Genomic DNA, 24335 nt, shown 5'->3' on the forward strand with positions numbered 1-24335 from the left:
TAATATGGTATTGCAGGGGGTGCCTGGGTGGCTCAGTCAGTTAAATGTCCAACTCTTGGTTTTGGCTGGGGTCATGATCTCAGGGTCGTGGAATTGAGCCCTGTGCAGGGCTCCGGGCTCAGCGTGGAGTCTGCTGGAGATTCTCTCTCTCTCCCTTTGCTTCTGCCCCTTCCCCTGCTCACGCATGTGCACATGCACGCATTCTCTCTAAAATAAATAAATAAGGTTTTTTTTTTTTTTAAGATTTTATTTATTTATTTGACAGAGAGAGACCAGCAAGAGAGGGAACACAAGCAGGGGAAGTGGGAGAGGGAGAAGCAGGCTTCCCGCTGAGCAGGGAGCCCAATGTGGGGCTCGATCCCAGGACCCTGGGATCATGACCTGAGCCGAAGGTAGATGCTTAACGACTGAGCCACCCAGGCGCCCCATAAATAAGTATTTTTATTTATTTAATTTTGAGAGAGAGAGAGAGAGAGAGCATGAGTGGGGGGAAGGGGCAGAGAGAGAAACAGACTCCCCCCTGAGCAGGGAGCTTGATGTGGGACTCAATCCCAGGACCCTGGGATCATTACCTGAGCCAAAGGCAGATGATTAACTGACTGAGCCACCATTGCCCAATAAATAAATCTTTAAAAATAATAATAATAAGGTATTCCATATTTGAAAAGTTGCTAAAAGAATAGATCTTAAAAGTTCTCATCATAAGAAAAAGAATTTGTAACTACATAGGGGAACAGGTGGGAACTAGACTTATTGTGATCATTTCACAATGTAGAGAAATATTGAATCCTTATGTTACACACCTGAAACAAATATAATATTATATACCAATTACATCGCAATAAAAAATTTTAATACAATTAAATTTTTGTAAAAAGAGTAGATTCTCTAGACCAGTGGTTCTCAAGTAGGGGTGTTTTTCGCCCCCAGGGGACATTTGGTAATGTCTGGAGACATTTTTGATCGTCACAAGTGGCTGGGGGATGCCACTGGCATTGAGTGGGAGGCTTGACACCTCACAATGCATACAATGGCAAAGAGTCATTGGTCCCAAATGCCAGGAGTGTTGCAGTTGAGAACCCTAATCTAAACTAATCAGAGTAGTGAAGCTATTCCCTCTCCCAGTTGAGGACTTAGACTCAGAGCTGAGAGAAGAAATAGGGGAGACTTTTATTTTATTTATTTATTTTTAAAGATTTTATTTATTTATTTGAAAGAGAGAGAATGAGAGAGAGCACATGAGAGGGGGGAGGGTCAGAGGGAGAAGCAGACTCCCTGCCCAGCAGGGAGCCCGACGCGGGACTCGATCCCGGGACTCCAGGATCATGACCTGAGCCAAAGGCAGTCGCTCAACCAACTGAGCCACCCAGGCGCCCTAGGGGAGACTTTTAAATGAAGCCTGTGCAACTCAGTTATGTTGCTGTAACAAATAGACCAAATCACGGTGCGCAAATAAGAGAGAGCATGTAGCTGATCAGAAGCAGGTTCAGGTGGTCAGGCAGCTCTGTGCGTGAGGCCTGGCAAGACTTAAATTTCCTTTAGACTTCTTGCTCAGGAATTCCCTGGGTTATTAGCTTGTTTTGCATGATTGAGGTAGTTCACCGCCCCCACCCCACCCCGGACGAGTCTGGGAATCTGCCGCTCCAGCAAACACAAAAGGAGGAAAGAGGAAGTGGAAAAGCAAGCAGTTGATATGTCCAGAGCTGACACCAGGCTGTATCGCCTGTGAAAGCACATGGTTAAAGCTTTAGGAATTTTGGGGGCCAAAGATTGTTAAACCCAACCATATTAAATTATAGAAATGTACAATTAAATAAATTCTATTAAAAACAAAGTTAATATGTACTCAAAAGGTATCACTTCCTGATTTATTTTGCTACCTTCTGCTATTACCTAGGCACTTGAGATTTTCATACCTGGTTTATCTGTATGGTAGAAACAGCGCATGATGTGTTCTATGGCTCAGCCCTTCCCAACTTCTCACTCCACGACCTCACACTGGTAGCTTGAAATCAGCCACAGTGGGAGTGTTTACACCATAGAAATCAGTAAACTCTACAAATCTGAGCTCGATGGTTTGTTCTGTGGATTGTCTGCATTTTAGAAAGTGATCAAGAAAACACTAATAATGCAGATTGAACCTAAAAATTGCATTGCACCTGCAGCTACAGTTACATTGTGAGTAGCCGAAAAAGTTGAGAAAATACTCTTCCAGAATTTGAAAACTGATTCGATTCAGCATTGCTCATCTCACTGGCAAACTAGGACAAGAAATGCCTTAGTTGATTCACTTTTGTCTTATCCATTAAGGTGAAAGAAAACAGCAGCTAACGTTCACACTGGAAATACTCCGGTTCATCAATGATGTCAGCGACTTTTTTGCTGAATCTGGTAGTAATAAAAAAAGTATAGTAGTCTGATTTTGTGACCCTGTTATTGGTAATGGACTTACAAAAACTGATAATGAGTTTTGGGGTATATTAAACAGAATGTGGATTCTGGAGTGTCTCTGTAAAATAGGGATAATGAAATGTACCTTGCAGGGTTATTTTAAGAGTCAAATGAGACAATGTTTGGGGAAGTTTTGTTGTCTAGAAACTACAATTCAACTGTGAGGAGCCATGAATCCCAATGCCTACATGACTGGTTTGTGAGCAGGCTCAGATAAGCCCTTAGTAAAACCATGAAGGACTACACTGAGACAAGATATGGGCATATTACATTTATAAGTACTTAAGGAAAAATTATTGGCAGCTTTATTTTTTTTTAATTTTTTTAGATTTTATTTATTTATTTATTTGAGAGATTGAGAGAGTGAGCATGTTCGAGGGGAAAGGCAGAGGGAGGGGGAAAGAGAATCTCAAGCAGACTCCACACTGAGTTTGGACCCAAGGCGGGGCTCAATCCCATGGCCCTGAGACCCTGACCCAAGCCAAAATCAAGAGCCAGATGCTCAACTTACTGAGCCACCCAGGCGTCCCTATTGGCGATTTTATTATAACAAAAATAATACTGTTAAAAATTTAGAAAATGTAAAGTAAAAATCAGAAGCTAAAAATACCCATAATACCCCCACCCAGAGAGAACCACTATTTATATTTTGATATAGCTCCAATAACTATTAACTCAGGATCATGTGTGTTTATTTGGACCCCCACCTATGCCCTGAGACTCCTCAACAAGATCATGTCGAAGAAAGTCCCAGACATCATTTAATTTCATCATAAAAACTTCAGTATCCTTACATTTAAGGACACTTCAAATCAATATAACCTCAATATAAATATCACACCTAAAAAAATACTCTGGTGGAGGATGTTTATAATGAGAGGAGGCCATATGCGTTTGAGGCCAGAGGGCATGTTGGTTATCTCTGTTTGTACCTTCCACTCAACTGTGCTGTGAACCTCAAACTGCTCTAAAAACTAAAAATAAGTTATTAATATTATCAAAAGATGATCCACTATTCAAATTTCCCTGTGTATTCCTTTTTTTTTTTTATAAGTTGTGCTCTTGTACTTTTGAATATTGGGTGTTTGTCTTTTTCTTGTTTGTTTGCCAAGGTTTTTATATGTTAAGGGGATTAACTAAGGTGGTACTACTTACTTACTTATTATTGTTATTCCTCCAGGGAAAACCATGGAGACATCAGGACCCTCCTCCCAGACTCCAGATCATAGTCGAGTCCATGGAGAAACAGAAGATCTAGACTGTATGTTTGCCTTCTCTCACCCTCTGGGCAAAGCCACGTGGGAGGTAGAGTCCAGCAATGGGTGGAACAGAAGAAGACCTTGCTCGCCTTATGTGGCACAATGGCTCAAGTCACAGTTGAATCCTCTAGAGAAGTAATGTTTTACACACACACATTCACACACACACATGCTTGGTCCATTCTGTCCCTAGAACTTTCTAGCTTTGGGGACCTTCAGTGGCTCCCCAAATCTCAAGGGGGCTCTGGAGGCTTGGACTGGCGCTGGGGAGGGTCCTCAGAAGGCGGGAAGGTTCCTGTGCTACCCCAGATTTGGGGATGAGAAGGTTCACTTGACCAGATCATCCCTGCCCTGTAATTTAGAGTGAATCCTAAATTGACCACTATTGTATACAGTCTAGTGGCCTCTGGGCAGGATGGGGGGCTTAGAAGCCCATCTCTGGTTTCCACATTCAGAGAAATTTATGCCTTGGGCCTTCCTCGAGCCCCTGGGGCCTCTGAGAGCTTGGATCTCCTGCACCTTCCATTGGCCCTACTTGTTTGGGGAAAGTGTCCCGGAGAATCCAGTCATTCCTGGCCCCCAAGTCCAAGTAGATGCCTGGGGAAGTCTTGTTGGTCTCTGGGGTGGGAAGGGGCAAGAAACACTCATCCTTTTCTATGTGTGCCTCCCAGATGAAGAGACGGATTTCCACAAGCCAGACAGGGAGGCTGGACTCCTTTCTCATGAACAACCCAAGCAGATCAAGAGAGACAAGTCTTCTACCTCCTTCTCCTCTTCTTCCCCCTCCTCCTCTTCCTCCTCGTCATCCTCCTCTTCCTCAGGTACAGCAATATTAATATATATGTGTATATTCACAATATTATCCAAGAAAAGCATTTACATGGAAAAACAATGCCCCATAATCTCCCACCTTGATACTTTAATTCTATTTTTCCATATCCCCTTCCAGACCGCATCTATCAGTACACATAACTTGTATATAGTTATAACTGCCAGACAAACAATTTTGTCCTCTGTTTAAAATGTTTTGCTATCGTATCCTGGGCATTCTGACAGGTTATTCCGTAATATCTTGGCAGCTAATTTTCATGCTTACCAAAAGGTCCCTCAAGCGGCTGCATCTCATGTAAAGGAACACTGAGGTTTATCAGGAGCACTCTGGTGTTGAACTCAATGCATCTGTCTGCTCAAGCAGCCTGCCTAGGTCCAAATCCTTTTTTTGACACTCACAAGCTATGTGTCCTTGGATAAATTGCTAAACCCTATATGCCTTGGGGTCCTCATCTGGAGGTTGGGGATGATAACAGAAGTTACTACCTCATGGGATTATTGTGAGGATTACATTCTTTACACTTGTCAAGTCTTAGCACCTAGCACGTAGTAAAAGCTCTAAAAAACAAGTGTTAAGATTATCCACCAACAGTGCACCCCAATGTTTATAGCAGCGATGTCTACAATAGCCAAACTGTGGAAAGAGCCCAGATGTCCATCCACAGATGAATGGATAAAGAAGATGTGGTATATATATTCAATGGAATATTATGCAGCCATCAAAAAAAAAATGAAATCTTGCCATTTGCAACGACGTGGATGGAACTAGAGGGTATTATGCTAAGCGAAATAAGTCAGTCAGAGAAAGATAATTATCATATGATCTCACTGATATGAGGAATTTGAGAAACAAGACAGAGGATCATAGGGGAAGAGAGGGAAAAATGAAACAAGACAAAACCAGAGAGGGAGACAAACCATAAGAGACTCTAAATCTCAGGAAACAAACTGAGGTGGTTGCTGGAGTGGAGGGGGGGTGGGAGGGATGGGATGGCTGGGTGATGGACATTGGGGAGGGTATGTGCTATGGTGAGCGCTGTGAATTGTGTAAGACTGATGAATCACAGACCTGTACCCCTGAAACAAATAACATATTATATGTTAATAAAAAAAAAAAGAAAAAAAGATTACCCTCCAACCTTCCACCAGTTTACCATGCTCATAAGCAACCTTGCTCAAAGGTTTTTACTTTTTGAATTTTTGGCACAAATTGTGTCCTCGGGATCAATTCCCCACAAGTTCTTCAGTGGGTTAACAGGAAATGAATATCTCCCATTGGGCCTTGATTACAAATCGCCATATTATTCTCTGATAGAAAGCAGAATGTCCTTTCATTTTTATTCTCTTAATTCAAAATGTTAGGCGGAATGGATAGCACCAGCAGCGTCGTGCCTGGCATTTATTGAGCACTTACTATGGGCCATGGACCGTTCCAAGTACTTTACATGTAATAACTAAGTTCGTTCTCATAGAGACCCATTGAGGAAAGTGCTATTATTATTCCCATTTTACAGGTGAAGAAACTGAGGCACAGGGAGGCTGAATGACCTGCTGTCAGAGGTCTCAGTAACCAACTCGGGATCCCTGGAGGTCTTTCCTGGGCTGGGGAGCCTAAGGGGCGGGCTTGGTCTACTCCTCCACCAGAATGCCTGCACTAAGATCTGCTTTATGGAGTGGGCTTCGGCCTGAGGTTTTATTTGGGGGAAGAATTCTCAGGCTAAATCCTAAAAAATGCTTGCAAAGCCCTGGCCTCACATCCTCACGTTACAAATGATGAGACTGAGGCTCAAGACTACAAAATCTATGCTTATTTCTCCAGACAGAGGAGAGTGAGTGATTGGTGGGTCCAGTGGGTTTATTTGTAGTCCTCATGGGACTGCCCTTATTATTTTTTTCTTTTAAAGATTTTATTTATTTCTTTGAGAGAGAGAGGGAGAGACAGAGAGCTCGAGCAGGGGGAGGGGCAGAGGAAGAGACAGAAGCAGACCCCCCTGCTGATCAGGGAGCCTAATATGGGGCTTGATCCCAGGACTCTGGGATCATGACTCAAGCCAAAGGCAGACGCTTAACCGACGGAGCCACCCAGGTACCCTGCCACTGCCCTTATTAAAAAGTACAATTGACCCTTGAACAACATGGGGTCTAGGGACCCTGACTCCCCACGCAGTTGAAAATCTGCATATAACTTTTGACTCCCCCCAAACTTAACTACTAAAGCCTTCTGTTGACTGGAAGCCTTACCGAAAACATAAACAGTGATTGCTACATATTCTGTATCTTGTCTGTATGATATATTGTATTCTTACAATAAAGTACACTAGAAAATAAAAAGTTATTAAGAAAAGGAAGAGAAAATACATTTATAGCACAGGGAGGTGAAAAATCTGCGTGTAAGTGGACCCGTGCAGTTCAAACCCGTATTGTTCAAGAGTGGACCATATATGACCCCATCCCCTGTTAGGGTTAGCCCTGGAAGAAGAGCTTCCAGGTGCAAGGGGGCTCTTGCCTGTCCTTTTGTTTCTCCTCCCTGGGTGGGAGGTGACATTCTGTCTTCTGATTGTGGTTGACCCTCAGGGGTGCTACTCCGCCACAAATGTTCTCCCCCAAGTGTGGGTATGAGCCCCTTGCTTCAGGTCTCCACAGCACACATAGGACTACCTTTAGTCAGCAAAACAGAACACCAAGAAAAAACAACAAGAAAATCAACAGAAGCACAGAGACATACTGATATCAGGATTCCAATCTCTGATCCACAATGGGTGGCCTGCTGTTAGAACTCAGACCCTGCTCATTCTTTGGGCTTAGATGGCTCCCAAGGCCCCAAGCCTGGTTGGGTAGCTCACTGCAGCCCCAGCCCTCCTCCACACTCAGGACCCGAACTCATAGTCTAGCATTCAGTACTGCTCTCCCTACATTTCTTTTTGTTTTTACTGTATCCTATTATTTTTTAATTAAAACTTTTTATTGTGAGAGGCGCCTGGGTGGCTCAGTCAGTTGGGCGGCCAACTCTTGATTTCAGCTCAGGTCATGATCTCAGGGTCGTGAGATCAAGCCCCATGTCAGGCTCTGCGCTGAGCACAGAGCCTGCTTAAGATTTTCTCTCTCCCTCTCCGTCTGTCCCTCCCCCTGCTCATGTGCACGCTCTCTCTCTCTCTCAGCAAAACAAAACAAACTTTTTATTGTGAAAGATTACACATAGGAACACTGTAGAAAATGTGGAGTATATAAGGAAGTAGAAAGAATAAGAAGATCATTCTTTGCTCTGTCACCCAGATATAACCACTAAACACATATTAGTGTGTTTCCTTACATTTATTCAATAAATATTTATTGAGCTCCAGCTATGTGCCAGGCTCTGGGATGGATATGGGGGACACCAGCAACAAACTGACTCCTTCTGCCAGGGTTAATTTTTTAAGTAACTGAATTGAGTGCACATACAAAAGTTGTCCTCTCGGGGCGCCTGGGTGGCTCAGTCGTTAAGCGTCTGCCTTCGGCTCAGGTCATGATCCCAGGGTCCTGGGATCGAGCCCCACATTGGGCTCCCTGCTCCTTGGGAAGCCTGCTTCTCCCTCTCCCACTCCCGCTGCTTGTGTTCCCTCTCTCGCTGTATCTCTCACTGTCAAATAAATAAAATCTTTAAAAAAAACAACAAAAAAACCCCCAAAAAACCCACAAAAGTTGTCCTCGTTTTAGACAACATATAATTCTATAATGCCTTTTATAAAAAATACTCTTGATCTCAGCTCAGGTCTTGATTTCAGGGTCGTGAGTTCAAGTCCCACATTGAGTTCCATGCTGGACATGGAGCCTACTTAAAAAAAGTTATATATTATGAATATACCATAGAGAAAGCTAAAATATAATGTTCATTTGTATGTTGATGGAGGCAGAATTTGGAGTAATTTTTGCTTTCATTTTCTGCATTGTTTGATATTTTTAAAGATTTTTATTTATATTTGAGTGAGCACAAGAGAGCCCACAAGCAGGGGGAGTGGCAGGCAGAGGGTGAAGCAGGCTCCCCACTGAGCAAGGATCCTGATCCGGAACTTGATCCCAGGACTCTGGGATCATGACCTGAGCCGAAGGCAGACGCTGAGCTACCAGGCACCCGAAAAAGCCTTTTTTTTTTTTTTTTTAACACTGATTAATATTTATAAAATACAGAAAAAAAGAAAATAGAAGCCAACCAAAATCCTATCTTCTGAGAGAAATACTGCTGTTGTAATCTTGATGTACTTCCTGATACCTTTTTCTCTGTATCTAGCTGAGATCACATGCACTGATTTTAAAGCACAGTTAACTGGCTTCCTGGAAATTTGAAATTTATCCACGATTGAGCAGGAGTTTCCCAAGCACACTGAGGGACATTAGCCCGGGTGGGAGCCATCTTGGTCATCCTAAGGAAAAGGGAGTCCTCTGGACCTGAAACCAGGAACTTCCTGCAATGCTGACTGTCCAAGAGTGCAAATAAGTCTGTCATTCTTCAAGTCTTGATCAAGCTCCTCCTCCAGGCACCTTTCGATGAGTGAGGACCCAGGCCTTGTCCTTCAGGAGCCCAAGATGGTTGGAGAGATGAACACCACTACCACTGGCCCTCGTGCCCACCGTGTCAAGTACAGACAGTTGATACTATGGTAACCCCAGACGAGGGAGGGCCAAGATGAGCGTGAGCTGGGGCAGTTGGAAAAGACTTCCTACCCCTTAATCTTCAAGATAAAGGAGACAAATGGGAAGGGACTTCCTGGTGGGAACAAACAGAGTCAGCATGATATGGGGACACAGAGATGACACAGCCGTGGGCTTGTAATATGGTACCTTGGATGACCTTGTCTTATCTTCATGAAAGCGGCAGTGGAAATATTAAATGATTTGTTCAAGATCACACAGAAAGTTTATGGCAGATCTCCTACCCCTCCCATTCCCCAAAGACCTCTCTTTCCTCCAGACCTCCTCATATAGGCTAAATTCTGAGAACACCAGAACCAATGTATTTCAGGCTCGTTCCAGACTGAGGTTCTCCTACAGCTTGTGTTTGTTCTCTGCAGAGAGCAGTGATGAGGACCAGCACCCAGGAGTAACTGGACAGCGTCAGCAAAGCCAGGGGGCGGGACACCCCCCGGGACAGCTCACCTGGTAGGCAGTAGGCCTTGCCCTTTCTCTTTTGCCCGCCCAGCTCACCGTTGAGTTTCTCAGTGGGACCGAGCGTGCCTGCGTAAGGATGTTCCTCACGGCATTGTTTATAGTAGGGTGCCGGTAGCAAGCAGCCTAATGTCCAACACCACCAAAGTACAGCCTGTCCTGCCTACAACTCTATTCTTCACATATCTCTGAAGTGAGAAAGAAATATGTCAAATCATAAGATTCGTTTGATCTCATACATACTCTAAAAATTCACACGTATGTGGTGATGAGTACGACCGGAAGGAAAAATAGCAAAATGTTAGTAGTGGTTATCTCTGGATGGTTAAATGATGGGTGATTTTTATTTTCACTCTTTTGACCTGGTCCTATACTATAACTATTATACAGTGAGCATGTTCTATTTTGACAACCAGGAGAAGAATTTTGGAAAAATAAAAATTTTAAGTAAATTGTGGCCTAAATGGATTGTAGCAAGAAAAGAGCATGGGAGAGGGGCGCCTGGGTGGCTCAGTCATTAAGCGTCTGCCTTCCGCTCAGGTCATGATCCCAGGGTCCTGGGATCGAGCCCCGCATCGGGCTCCCTGCTCCGCGGGAAGCCTGCTTCTCCCTCTCCCACTCCCCCTGCTTGTGTTCCCTCTCTCGTGTCTCTCTCCGTCAAATAAATAAAATCTTAAAAAAAAAAAAAAAGGGCGCCTGGGTGGCTCAGTTGGTTAAGCGACTGCCTTCGGCTCAGGTCATGATCCTGAAGTCCCTGGATCGAGTCCCGCATCGGGCTCCCTGCTGGGCAGGGAGTCTGCTTCTCCCTCTGACCCTCCCCCCTCTCATGTGCTCTCTCTCTCCTCTCATCCTCTCTCTCAAATAAATAAATAAAATCTTTAAAAAAAAAAAAAAAGAGCATTGGGGAAAGAGCCTGGATTAATGCCTAGAACGGAACCTGGCACACATGAGATGCTTAATAAATGCTGCCCTTAAAGCTGGATTTGAGTTCTGGGTTCTATTTCTGAAGATAAAAGTGATGAGGGGGCGCCTGGGTGGTGCAGTTGGTTAAGCATCCAATTCTTGCTCTCAGGTCATGTCATGATTTCATGGGTCGTGAGATGGAGCCCCACTTCCGGCTCCACGCTCAGCCGGGAGTCTGCTTTAAGATTCTCTCCCTCTGCCCCTCCCCCCACATGTGCATGTGCTTGTGCACGTTCTCTCTCTCTCTCAAATAAATAAATAAATCTTTTTTAAAAAGGGATTAGGATTGCAGGCTTGGGTGTCAGATCTGGGTTTGAACCCTGGAATTTCCACTTACTGGCTGTGTGATCTTCAGGGAATAATTTAACTTTGTGAACCTCAGTTTCCTTACCCATAAAATGGGGGAGGGAGAGGTACGAATACCTTCTTCATAGGATTTCTGTAAGGATCTAGTGAAATATTAAATATAAATTACTTAGTTCCACACTGATACCTAGTAAGTGCACAATAAATGGCAACTCTTATTACTGACTTTGAAGGAGGCCCAGGTCCACTCAGACCCTCAATTCTTTTTCAGGAAACTAACCACAGTCACCTCTGAGTGTGTGGGGGGAGTTAGAAAGGGTAAAGGGAAAGTACTTGTAAGGCTGCCTTGCCCCTTGAAGACTGCCCGGCTCACGCCCAGCACAAACAAGGACCGTGTTACTTTTTAAGGCTTCAGATGTGCAGGAGAAGGAAGCTGCCCTGGGGTGCTGTGATGGGGAGAGCTGACTAAAGGGGGTTGTCTCCACTCAGGTGCTGAGCATGAGGAGCCTGACCTTTTGACGGATGAACTTCAGCTCTATGGAGGTAAGTCATTGTCCAGTGGCTTTGACAAAAATGGAATTACACAAAGGACATGAGGGCTTTGGGCTTTGTTGGACAGAAACAAGTTCATGAGGGTGTTTCATGGCTGAAAAGTGCTAGGAAAATATAGGAGATATGGCAAGAAAAATGGTCAGAACATTGGTAAATGGGGATGAAGGCAAGCATTTTCTGCCTTGGTGAGACTGTCCCGGATTCTCTTCTGAACTATAACCTTGACTTGCAGGACGACTTAACTCAGTCGCCCAATCTTTCTGGGCCTGAGCTTCCCAGCCAGCAAAATGAAACATGATGTGCAACCCACTGTCTTGGAATAGTGGGCTGTTTACAGGTGCACAGGAAAATTAAGGATCTCATCTCGAAAAAACTCATGTTATGGAATAATTATCTCTGGGCATCGTGATTATTATGGCAAGGAGATATAAACATTATGGCACTTTGCTTGGAAGCACTTTGATGAAATGGGGACAATTTGTAAGAATGAACCAGTTTGCCAAAAAGCCTAACAAATGCATACTGCAGTTAAGAAAACCCACTTAACTTTGTTCAATACATGGGGTATCTGGCTGGCTCAGTTAGTAGAGTGTGTGACTCTTGATCTTGGGGTTGTGAGTTCAAGCCCCATGTTGGGTGTAGAGATTACTTGAAAAAAAAATCTTAATTTTGTTTAATCCAACATTTCTATAATCTACGTAGTCTCCTAACACCTGATAATAACCCAGGAAACAACAAGAAACACATACACATTCTAAGAAATGTAAATGAAATATTTTAATTTCTGCATCAAGATATTACCCATGGCTGCCTCTGGGTGGTAGCATTGTGAGTAATAGTTACACTGTTTTATTTGCTTAACTGAATTTTCTGATTTTCTTTCTTCCCTTTTTTTACACAAAAACAAGTATTACTTGGTTTAGAAAAATGTTTATAATTACTCAAGTAGTGTAAGAATTGTTTCACAGGGTATAAAATGAGAGAGAAACTGTTACATTTACATGTATTTAAAAATGTTTTTGGGGGCACCTGGGTGGCTCAGTCGATTAAGCCGACTGAGTTAAACTCTTGATTTCGGCTCCGGTCATGATCTCAGGGTCATGAGATTGAGCCCCACGTCTGGCTCCGTGCTCAGCGTGGAGTCTGCTTGGGATTCTCTCTCTCCCTCTCTCTCTGCTCCTCCCCCCCTTAAATAAATAAATAAGTCTTTAAAAAATGTTTTTGGGGTGCTTGGCTGGCTCAGTCAGTGGAGCATGTGACTCTTGATCTCAGGGTTGTGAGTTCAAGCCCCACATTGGGTGTAGAGATTACTTAAAAATAAAATGGTTTTATTTCTCATCATGAAAGAAATTCATATTTAGTGTAGAAAACATAGATACCACCACAAACTTGTGAATTACTCCCCCCCACCAAGACATTGGAAGTTCTTAGTAAATTACACTCTTGGAGTCTCATTTCATGGCGTTCTAGTAGGTATGTTTTCCGTACCCTCAGCACTGGCCACTCTTAGGTCACCTGCAGATGATGCTTCCCATTTGCATATTAGCCTTAAAGACAGTCCAGCATGTTGATTGTTGTGTGCCGAGTGCCCCCTTCTGGTGTCTGTGTCCTGGGGCTGACCCAAACATTGGAAAGTATACCGGCATGGTGACTACTGGTGGTGGAGGCAGGGGGCGCTACCCGGGGGTCCTGCCGGCCCTTGAGGGGAAGGATTTGACAGGCTAGGAGAGAGGTCACCAGGAACTAGAATAGGCACCAAGAATCAGGGTGAATGGGGTGGGTAGACCACCCTAGACCAGATTAACGAGGAGGCTGCGGCTTGGGACAAGTACATAGGGCTCACATCACCCTCAGCAGTGCAGACAAGGAGCTCAACACTCAGGGTGTGGGGCTGGGCTTCCCAGGATGCAGCCCGGCTCGGCTCCCACGAACTCGGCCTAGTGGGGCTGGGTCCACGTAGCTGAGGGTCACCACCTGCATCTTGCATGGTCAAGAACAGGCACAGGTCGCAAACTGGTGCCCACGTGTGTGCAGATGTGTTTTATCTGGCTCATAGAGCATTATTATTATTATTATTATTACATTTCATCAACTCATACTTTTTCACATTTAGACATCTCTGAAATCAGGATGCGTCTTAAAATCACTGGCAACTTACAATTAAAATTGGCAGTGGTTTTCCTTACATAGTAATGTATAAAATAATGTCATGTCTCACAAACGATGACATCTTTGATTCCGTGGAATCCAAGAGTTGCCAACCTTTTTTATAATCAAGAAGTTGATGTAAAAACCTGGATTTCTGGCTTTTCGTGGGAAATTGGATGACCTATAACACTAGACAGGCATTCCTACTGTGGCTGGTGGCTGGTGGCTGCCCCTTAGATGGAATAGGCTTCCAGCTTGCTCCAGTCACCACTTGGCCCACTCAGATCACATGGAAAGTCTCTGAGTGAGATCCACATTCCCCACAGTGTAACTTCTCCCCACCCAGAGGATAAGGGATATGTGATCACTGATGTTCCTTCCATGTAGGTGCCCCTGGAGAGGTGGTGCCCTCTGGAGAATCAGGTGAGTGTCCTCTTAGGGGAGAGAGGTTGTCAGTACTGATGATGGACAGGTCTGGGCACTGTCTTTCCCCTGGGAGAACCAGCTACTGTTGGGGTTCATGGGTGTGAGATGGGGACTCCAAATCCAGCTGGGGTCCTGGGACTCTGACCTGGGCTCAGAGGGTTAGAAAAGGGTTTCTAGCAAGAGGAAAAGGGATTGCAACCGGCAACTGATAGATGGAAATCTCCTTTGGGGGCTGGAGAATTTGACGTGGCTTTTTCAGAGGTCACCTACTTCCTCCACTAGGGTGCAGGCACCTGTTAAGGTCCAAGCTAGCCTGGCACTAATGCTGAGTTTCTAATCTCCAGGACTCCGAAGAAGAGGTTCTGACCCAGCAAGTGGTAAATACACAACCTCCGAGAAGAGAGAAGAGAAGTAGGAGGGGGCCTGCATTCTGGGGGATTAGGACAGGACCAGACAGCCTGAGAGGGTGGGTCAGTCACAGCAGGGATGCCATCACCAGCCAGAGTGTCGCCATGATTCTGGAAAGGGACCTCCAAGCTCAGGAGAAAGGAAACAGAATGCAGACTCAGGCCTGTGTGGAGAGGAGGGGCGGGGGGAGTGGGGGCCCCAAGGACAGATAGCCCCACCTTCACAGCTTTGCTCTGACTGGTCCTGCGGTGAGTGCCTTCTGACCCAGGAAGAAGAACCCAAGAGAGTCAGTCTCAGTGAAGCAGGGAAGAGAAAACCCCACCAGCCATCCCTCTTCCAAGTTCAACACTCATCTCTCTCTTGTTCCTAAGGAGAAGTGGAGGCCTCTGAGTTAAGAAGACTGAATATAAAGAAAGATGGTAAGGAAATTGGTGCCCCCAAGCTGCTTCTGCCTGTCTGGTCCAGATTTCTATGGGCAGAAATTCTGCTGGTGGCCTAGAAAAACAACGATCATAGCCCACCTTGGTCGTGTGCCCTGTTTGCAGACTCCTCAGCTTAGAATCACCTCAAGAAGGTGGTACGATGACTCCCATTGTGCAGATATGGAAACTAAGGCTCAAGCATGGAGTGTGGGCTTTTAGCGAGCGAGTGGCACAACCTGGGCTTGAACCCTGGTCCTGTGCTGTTTCTGCTGTACACGGAGTCACAGGGATGATAAATGCCCCCTAGCCCTCTGGCCACAGTGGGGAGCTGGCAGGGGGGTGAGGAAGCCCTGAGGTTGGATTAGCTAGACTCTAGAGAAGGAGCCATACAAACTGGAAGGAACAACTTCACTCTAAGCCGGGGGTCTGTGAGGGCTTCAGGGAGGAGGTCAAGGAAGGGACAGGAGACCAGGGTGTTTGATGAAACAAATGGCAGTTGTCCTAGAAACATCTGGGGTTTTTGCAAAGGCCCACCTTCAGGGAGTGGGAGACCTGGGTGTGAGCCCCTGACGCTGTCCCTCTCCAGCTAAATGAACCAGGGTTTTTGAACTTTCCTGGGCTATGAAATGTGCCTCATTTGAATAAAACTGAGATTCCCAAAGTGCAGGGCATGACATTATACCCCAGAGCAAGAAGGTGATTCCCCTCCCGCTCTCCTTCCTAGAGCACGAGCTCAGTTTGGAGCCCCTGTGCCTTTAATGCCACCCTGACCCTTATTCACTGCCCTTCGGACACAGACAGCAGAGCCACCTCTAAGCTCAGCCCCTTGACTGAGTCAAGGGCCCTGGGTCATCTCCGCAGTGACGAGCCCAGTGCCCGGCAAAGTGCCGCAGGGCCTCACTCACAGAGCACGCCTGAGCACTGGCCCATGGCGCAGGACCCACTCTCAGCGCCTCTCCCTGGAGAACCCCCCAAGCCTCCATTTGCACTTCTGGGCCTGGGGCCCACAGAAAGACGTGCACCGAGATTCATGTGTATTTGGTGCAGTATCACTAACAGCAAAAAATCAGACACTTCTAGGTTCATCAGTGGGGGACCAGACAGATCAATTGGGTTAAGTTTATACCGTGGAACACTATGCAGCCATCCAAAAGAACAGGGCGATCTACATATGTTCTGAGATGGAAAGACGGCCCTGGTTGATCTATGAGAGGAAGAAAGCAAATGATAGAGCTGTAGGTGTACAAATGGGCCCTGCTTTTTTTTTTTTAATTCAAATATAATTAACATACAGTGTTATATTAGTTTCAGGTGTACAATAGAGTGATTCGATAATTCTGTACATTTCTCAGTGCTCATCATGCTAAGTGTACTCTTAATCCCCTTCACCTGTTTCACCCCTCCCCTCCCCCACCTCCCCTCTGGTGACCATCAGTGTGTTCTATTTAAGAATCCGGTTTTTTTGTTTGTCTCCCTTTTTTCTTTGTTCGTATGTTTGTATGTTTGTTTCACTCACATATGAGTGAAGTCATATGTTGTTTATCTTTCTCTGACGGACTTGGTTCACATAGCTTTATACCCTCTAAGTCCATCCATGTTGTTGCAAATGGCAAGATCTCCTTCTTTTTATGGCTGGGTAATATTCCATAATCTACACATACCACATCTTTGTTATCCATTCATCCATTGATGGGCACTTGGGTTGCTTCCATAATTTGGCTGTTATAAAGTTACAATAGACATAGGGGTGCATATATCTTTTCGAATTAGTGTTTTCTTTTTATTTGAGTAAACACCCAGTAGTGGAATTACTGGATTGTATGGTAATTCTATTTTTAATTTTTTGAGGAACCTCCATAATTGGCTTTCCACAGTGGCTACACCAATTTTCATTCCCAACAACAGTACGTGAGGGTTCCTTTTTCTCTACACCCCTGCCAACAGTTGTTATTTCTTGTCTTTTTAATTTTATCCATTCTGACAGGTGTGAGGTGATATCTCACTGTGGCTTTCATTTGCATTTCCCTGATGATGAGTGATGTTGAGCATCTTTTCATGTGTCTATTGGCCATCTGGATGTCTTCTTTGGAAAAAATGTCTGTTCATGTCTTTTGTGCATTTTTAATTGGATTATTATTATTATTATTGGTGTTAGGTTATATAAGTTTTTTATATACTTTGGATATTAACCCCTTATCAGATATATCATTTGCAAAATCTCCTCCCATTTACTAGGTTGCCCTTTTGTTTTGTTGATGGTTTCCTTCACTGTGCAGAAGCTTTTCATTTTGGTGTAGTCCCATTTGTTTAATTTTGCTTTTGTTTTCCTTGCCTCAGGAGACATATCTAGAAAGAAGTTGTTACAGCTGATGTCAAAGAAATTACTGTCTATGTTTTCTTCTAGGAATTTTGTGGTTTCCTTTCTCACATTTCGTTCTTTCATCCATTCTGAAGTTATTTTTGTGTATGGTGTAAGAAAGTGGTCCAGTTTCATTCTTTTGCATGTAGCTGTCCAGTTTTCCCAACACCTTTTGTTGAAGAGACTGTCTTTTTTCCATTGGATAGTCTTGCCTCCTTTGTTGACGATTAATTGACCATAAAAGCATGGCTTTATTTCTGGACTATCTATTCTGTTCTATTGATCTGTGTGTCTATTTTTGTGCCAGAACCATAATGTTTTGATTACTACAGCTTTGTAGTATATCTTTATATCTGGAATTGTGATACCTCCCTGCTTTTGGGTTTTTTTTAAATGTGCATATATATGCCTGGAAAGGTTTTGGCAATCACCACTTGCTTTTAAGGAGGGGGGTTAGGGAGGGAAAATGGGGCATTGTGAAACTTTTAGACATGACACATTTGCATTTTTTACTGCATTTAATATTCATTTGACAAACAAAAATATTGGGCAGCTCTGCAAGCCTGGCATTGTTTTAGCGTCTCAGCAAAATCCCTACCCTCCACCCTACTGAGAGGGACAGAGAATAAATCTGGTTCACATTTTTTTCTTTGTTTTTTGAGAATAAGTGTGGAAATAAAAATATAACAAGTTGAGGGGTGTCAGTGTTAGAAAAATAATAAAAGGAGATAAAGCCTGGAAATGGGGTGTTTTTTTAGTTGGGTTGCTCAGGAGCAGCTTCTCTGAATAAAGTTACATTGGAGCAGAGACAGGACTACTTTTAGTAACCAAAAAAAAGAGAGAGAGAAAGAAGCAAATAGTAATTCCTCGCCTTTGCCTTTACAGATGAGTTTTTCCATTTTGTCCTGCTCTGCTTTGCCATTGGGACCTTGCTGGTGTGTTATCACTATTACGCAGGTGAGGGCCGTGGGAACAGGTTGGGGGATAGGAGGGGCCAGACTTGCAGGCTGACCATTCTCTCCCTCGCTGCCCTTGAAGACTGGTTCATGTCCCTTGGGGTCGGCCTACTCACCTTCGCCTCCCTGGAGACAGTCGGCATCTACTTTGGGCTGGGTAAGGTCCCCCCGCCCCCAGACTCTTTAGGGGTGGTGGCTGGACCGCCACAGATGCCCACTAAGGGCCAGAAAGCCACCACCTAAACATTTTTTAAAGATTTCCTTATGCTCGTGTTTTCTTCCTAACCACTTTCAAGGTCACGGTGAGGTCATTGGCAAAACCCCATGGAAAAAATGGGCAGTTCCACAAAACTGCAACAAAAACAGTTTAAAGTGGCAAACAAACAGAATTAGCCAGAGATCGAAAACAAGGCAGTTCACGGAGTGGGGTACTGAATTCACTGAATTTCCTGGCACTGTTATTGCTGCTCGAGGTCATTGTTTTTAATAATAATAACTCCAGTACTATTATCTAAGCTCAACCTGCTGCCTGAAATTCCACCACTAATCCCTGTTTGTGTGGGTTAGGCCTTTAATGGGGGGGGGGGGGGGGGGGGGGGGGGGGCGGTAGGGGGGGTGACCCTGGGTCCCTTGCTGGGGCACAAAGCTCAAGCTCCTTTCTCTCTGTTTGTGAGCAGTGTACCGGATCCACAGCGTCCTGCACGGCTTCATCCCCCTCTTTCAGAAGCTTAGGCTGATGGGTAATGTTTCCATCCTTCCTATGTTCACCATCTTCCTCCCTATCAGGGTCTTTGGTTGCAAACGGGGCTTAGCCTATAGGAAACAGCAGGGCCTGGAGTCAGGGGCCCCTGCCAATTCACCAGCTTTGGGGCCCAGGATCATCTTTCAGCCTCCGTTTCCTCCACTGGACCGTGGGTGTAGTAATACCCACTGCACAAGGGTGTTAGGCAAAACCACATGAGGAACGGATGCGAAAGTCCTTAAGTGTGGAACACTGTAGAAAAGGGAAGGGAATCTGGGTGTTCCTCATTCTCTCATAGAACTTTACATTTACCCAAACACCAGTTTTGCCGGGATTTTATCTGCCTATTAGGTGTACTTCAGTTATGGTGCACGTGACCGATGAAGGAATTGAGGCCCAGAGAGGTGGAGTGACTTGCCGAGGGTCACACAGCTCGTGTGGCTGGGCTGGGCTAAAGGAGATCCTCTTTCTTTCTGACCAGCAGCTCTGTGCCTCCCATGATGTCTCAAAACTGAGAGGCCAGGGGGCTGTGTGGCTCTGTGCTGGGGATATCTGTCTCCTACAGCCCATTTAATTCATAAAGGGGAAATTCGTTGCAGTGGCTGTGGGTCATGGAGACCCGTGGCTCTAGGGTGACATTATCCCAGCTGCGAGGAGGATTTGGGCATCTGGGGGGATGGTGGAAATGAGGCCTGGCTGAATCCCATGCCATCCTGCGGGGCTTTGCTTTCCAGGATTCAGGAAGACCGACTGAGGCCAGTGCTGGGCCGGCAGCCACGCTGGGCCCCAGTATGACCACCACTGCATCTCCTGGATGTGCCAGGGCAGAGCCCCGTTCTGGGAGACACGCGGGCGGGCCAGTCTAGAGCAATAAAGAGAGCACTTTTCCTTCCGTGTAGTCTGAACGTTGGCACCAGCCTGGACCTGGGTATCATTTGGGCAGTATTGGCATGCAGTCCAGCTGCCAGGATGGAAAGCAGAGGCAAGGTGCCAGGCCTATGCCCTTTGCGGTTCCTGGATCAGCAGGATTCTAGGATGTCACTGCTCTCAGGAGACAGTAGGAGACCCCTGGGCCCTGCAAGCTGTCATCTGTGTGGGCTCCTGATTCCTCTCAAATCCCCAGGCCATCCAGGTGGGGTGAGAGAGGGAAGAGAGCCCACTGCCCCGCGGCAGGGAGCCATCATGCCAGGCCCCCAGGGTGAACCTGATACAGGCGAGCTGCTGGGGACTAAAGCCACAGCATCTAGGCATCTTCTCTAGCCCCATTGCCTAGTGCCAGCCCCGCTGCCTTGGATTCCATCAAGATTCAAATAAACGTTTTCTTCCCTCGACTAAAAAGAGTCAGCTAAATGTTCCTTCAAGTTTCTTGAGCATGAGAACACATTTGGAGTCTCCTTTGACCCCATCTAGTCAGGGAGGACACCTTGTCTATTGGATAAAGTATAAAAGGGAATAAATGTACAGCCCCTCACATAAGGTCCAAGACTCAAATTGCACAAGTTCAGAAAGAGGGTTTTGCATACTTTCCTATGAAAAGATCTGGGGCTGCTAGGTGCTCTAAGCCCAACAAATACCAAAGGAGTGAAATAGAAGCACACATACACAAAAATCCCTTGCAAAATTGGGTTGCATAAATGGAGGTACAGAGTCTAGATTGAAGGAGGTGATAGTACACCCTACTTTACACAGCTATTCCACACCAACGCACATACTCAGTTCTAGATTCACATCTCAAGAGCAATAGTGACAAACTAGAAAACATACAGAAGAGACCAGAGTGGGAATAGAAAGAATGATTGAAGAAACGAGAACTCTTCAATTTACAGAAGAGAAAAGTGGGGCTTTCCCTGAGCTCACAGATTCTTGGAGGATACTTTCTCAAGTGCTTATGATGGTCCAAGTACAGTCACATATGTTATCTGATTTAATTCTCACAGCAGCCTTGAGATGTGTCAGTCATCCTCATTTTGCAGATGGAGAAAGAGACTCAAAGAGCTTTAGTAACTTCTCAAGTTCCCACAGCAAAGCAAGTGGCACAGCCTCCATCTGAACCCAAGCTTAAGCTCTCCTTATGCCAAGCTGCCTTACAGAGCTTGGCCAGTCTAGGCCCCCACTCCAGGCAAAGCAGCCCCAAGGCAGCTGTACTTTTTCCCAGACTTTGGGATTTCTGAGTTAGAGAGTATTTTTTTTCTTTTTTTTTTTTTTTAAGATTTTATTTATTTATTCATAAGAGACAGAGAGAGAGAGGCAGAGGGAGAAGCAGGCTCCCCGCTGAGCAGGGAGCCCGATGTGGGACTCGATCCCAGGACCCTGGGATCATGACCTGAGCCAAAGGCAGACGCTCAACCATCTGAGCCACCCAGGTGCCCAGAGAGTATTGTTTTAAGAAATGAGAGGAAGGGGGCGCCTGGCTGGCTCAGTTGGTGGAGCATGTGACTCTTGATCTTGATCTTGGGGTTGTAAGTTCAAGTCCTGTGTTAGGTGTAGAGATTACTTAAAAATAAGATTTTTAAAAATAAATAAATAAAATAGGGGCACCTGGGTGGCTCAGTCAGTTAAGTGGCCGACTCTTAATTTCAACCGCTTAGGGTCCTGAAATTGAGCCCTGCGTTCGGCTCCACGTTTGAGGGATGGTGCGGAGCCTGCTTGAGATTCTCTCTCTCCCTCTGCCCCTCCCCAACCCCCACTTGCATGTTTGCATGCACTCTCTCTCATAAATAAATAAGTAAATAAGTAAATAAATAATAAATAAAATTAAAAAGTTAGAGGAGGGCTGCCAACTCTTTCCCTTGCTAATTGGAGACAATAAAAATAACAAAAACCATCAACTATCAGCATCATTTTATAAAAGAAAAAATAGTTTTACACCAAAAAAGCAGGGAAATTATCAGCAGAAACAAAAGAGGGTTTTAAATGAACAAAGCTTGGGGCGCCTGGGTGGCTCAGTAGTTAAGCGTCTGCCTTCAGCTCAGGTCATGATCCCAGAGTCCTGGGATCGAGCCCCCGCATCGAGCCCCCGCATCAAGCCCCCGCATCGAGCCCCGCATGGGGCTCCCCGCTCAGCGGGAAGCCTGCTTCTCCCTCTCCCACTCCCCCTGCTTGTGTTCCTTCTCTTGCTGTGTCTCTCTCTGTCAAATAAGTAAATAAGATCTTTAAAAAAATAAATAAATGAAAAAAGCTTTATGAAAATTTTACTGCGTGTCCTTTTTCCTCAAATCCACCATAGTCTGGTGAAAAAAAAATCATCATTCAGAAACCACGGAACTGGAGAATTTCCAAGGACTTTTACATTCTCTTTTTCTACTCTCGCTCTAAGACACCTCTCTCAATGACGCTTACGGCATTATTTCAGAAGAATAGTGACGTCCAAGGAGGGAATGTTCTTGGTAGTCACGACTGTGCTGTCTCAACATTTAGCTCCGAGCCCAGCCCTGACATGGATGCCCGTGGCACAGTTCTCTGCCTTTGCTCCTCTTCCTCAAGATTGTTTTGTTGTTCTGGGTCCCTTGCATTTCCACACTGAGTTTTAGGAGCAGCTCATCAACTTCACAAAGAAGCCAGTGGGAATTGTGATACGACTGCATCGCATCTGTAGATAAATTTGAAGAGTATGGTGCTTCTTTTTTTAGTGATTTATTACCTTTTTAACATTTACATTAGAAAAAAAAATTTTGCACCAAATCCTAGCACCCAAAATCAACCACAGTTAGGTATTTGGGTGTGTTTCCTGTGAGTCTTTAGCGCATGAGGTATTTATTTTTATTTTGGGCCCTTTTCTCTTGCACATAGAATAAGGATTTTTCCATTATATAATAAGGATATTTCCATAAGCATCATTTCCCACCCACTGTGCTTTTCATGCTTTGCATAATAATCCCTGCAGATCCAGGTAATAATATCAATGGATAACATCTGTTCAGCACTTCTTATGTGCTGGCTGTGGGGCTAAGCGCTTTGTGGACACCCTATCGTTCTTCTTCATTGAAAGCCTGTGAGGTAGCATCTGTCATGATCTCCATTTGATAGATGAGAAAACGAAGACACAGAAAGCTAGGTCAGGTATTTATCAAACAGGAATAGAACGTAAGTTTTCATGATAGAAAAGCGAACTTACGGACTCAAGGACAGTGTGGTTAGCCTCATTTTGTGAGAATGCGGGGTCCCTGTGGCTGGCTCTGCCACTGCCTGGCTGGGATTTTGGCCAAGTCCTTCTCTGTCTCGGCCTCAGTGTCCTCGTCTGTACAATGGGGATCACAGTGGCCCCCACCTCACAGTGTTGTGGCAAGGACTACATAAGATAATTGCATGAAGTCTTTATTTTTAAATGGCGGGGGGGAATTGGAGGGAGAGATGAACCATGAGAGACTATGGACCTGAGAAACAAACAGGGTTTTAGAGGGGAGGGGGGAGGGGGGATTGGTTAGCCCGGCGATGGGTATTAAAGGGGGCACGTACTGCATGGAGCACTGGGTGCTCCATGGTGGAAAACAATGGATCGTGGATCACCACATCAAAAACCAATGATGAATTGTATGGTGACTAACATAACATAATAAAATAAAAAAAAAAAAAGAAGACGTCTTTATTTTTAAAGAGTCATCCATACAGATTGTTATTAGATGTCTAGTTTTATGTCTCACTTACTAAAACCCTCTTATTGCCGAATTTGCTTTCAGGTTTGTATTCTCTTATTTGAAAGCAATCCTTTTTGTGTGTTTGTTTTTGTGTCTGCTTTTATTATTTGAGTATAGTTGATGTATAAAGTCTTATACACGGACTCTGGTACATAGTAGGCGCTCAGTAAGAGCATCTTCTTGGAAGGTACTTGATCAGAGCAGGGGCGCACATCTGATCTCATAAGTCAGGCAGGCCAAGTCAGTCGGAGGTAGAAAAACGGGGAGTCAGGAGGGGGGACCAGGCAAGCTGACACCTGACTGAAGGGGTCAGCTGCTGTCCAGCATCGCCAGACAGGAAGAGCAACCCGCGGCTACCAGCCAGAGCCAGCCAGGAAAATGGAACCCCACCAGGGGTTTCAACAGAGAACTCTAACACAGGGGATATGTTAAACAGGCCCAGGAGGATTGAGAAGGCAAAAGGGGTCACTAAGGTATCACGGAGCCTACCTAGGGCTGGGGAACAAAGGAAAGAGTTTTGAGTTCCCAGCCCTGTGAGGAGGGGGACAGCTTGGGGGGGCTGGTGTCTCTCCTGGGGGTCCAGTGGGGCTGGTACAAGACCAGTGATGTCAGACCTCAAATCTCTCAACAGAAGCCAGATTTTCTTTGATGTTGGCAACTAGTTTTTTTAAATTTCAAATTCTGCTGTGAAAAATGGTTCCTCAAAAAATTAAAAGTATTATTACCATATGATCCA

At 45.1% G+C, this 24335-nt stretch overlaps 1 protein-coding gene across 6 annotated transcripts in view; it reads left to right on the forward strand.

Annotated features, from left to right (window-relative positions):
• Nucleotides 1-21201, forward strand: part of TMEM40 (transmembrane protein 40) — a 57079-nt gene extending 35878 nt beyond the window's left edge. For 2 of the 6 annotated variants that reach the window (XM_034998123.1, XM_034998124.1), the window contains exons 2-11: nucleotides 3632-3712; nucleotides 4382-4531; nucleotides 11442-11495; nucleotides 14040-14075; nucleotides 14423-14455; nucleotides 14858-14905; nucleotides 18153-18224; nucleotides 18306-18380; nucleotides 18520-18651; nucleotides 18901-19692. In XM_034998123.1, coding sequence (XP_034854014.1) covers nucleotides 3640-3712; nucleotides 4382-4531; nucleotides 11442-11495; nucleotides 14040-14075; nucleotides 14423-14455; nucleotides 14858-14905; nucleotides 18153-18224; nucleotides 18306-18380; nucleotides 18520-18651; nucleotides 18901-19184 — 957 coding nt within the window. In that variant the 5' untranslated portion in view covers nucleotides 3632-3639 and the 3' untranslated portion in view covers nucleotides 19185-19692. The other 4 variants (XM_034998127.1, XM_034998125.1, XM_034998128.1 and 1 more) reach the window with 4 other exon arrangements.
• The last annotated feature ends 3134 nt before the right edge of the window (nucleotides 21202-24335 follow it).

The sequence above is a fragment of the Mirounga leonina genome, unplaced genomic scaffold (assembly GCF_011800145.1).
Source record: "Mirounga leonina isolate KUSES-001 unplaced genomic scaffold, KU_Mleo_1.0 Mir_94, whole genome shotgun sequence".
Lineage (NCBI taxonomy): Eukaryota > Metazoa > Chordata > Mammalia > Carnivora > Phocidae > Mirounga > Mirounga leonina.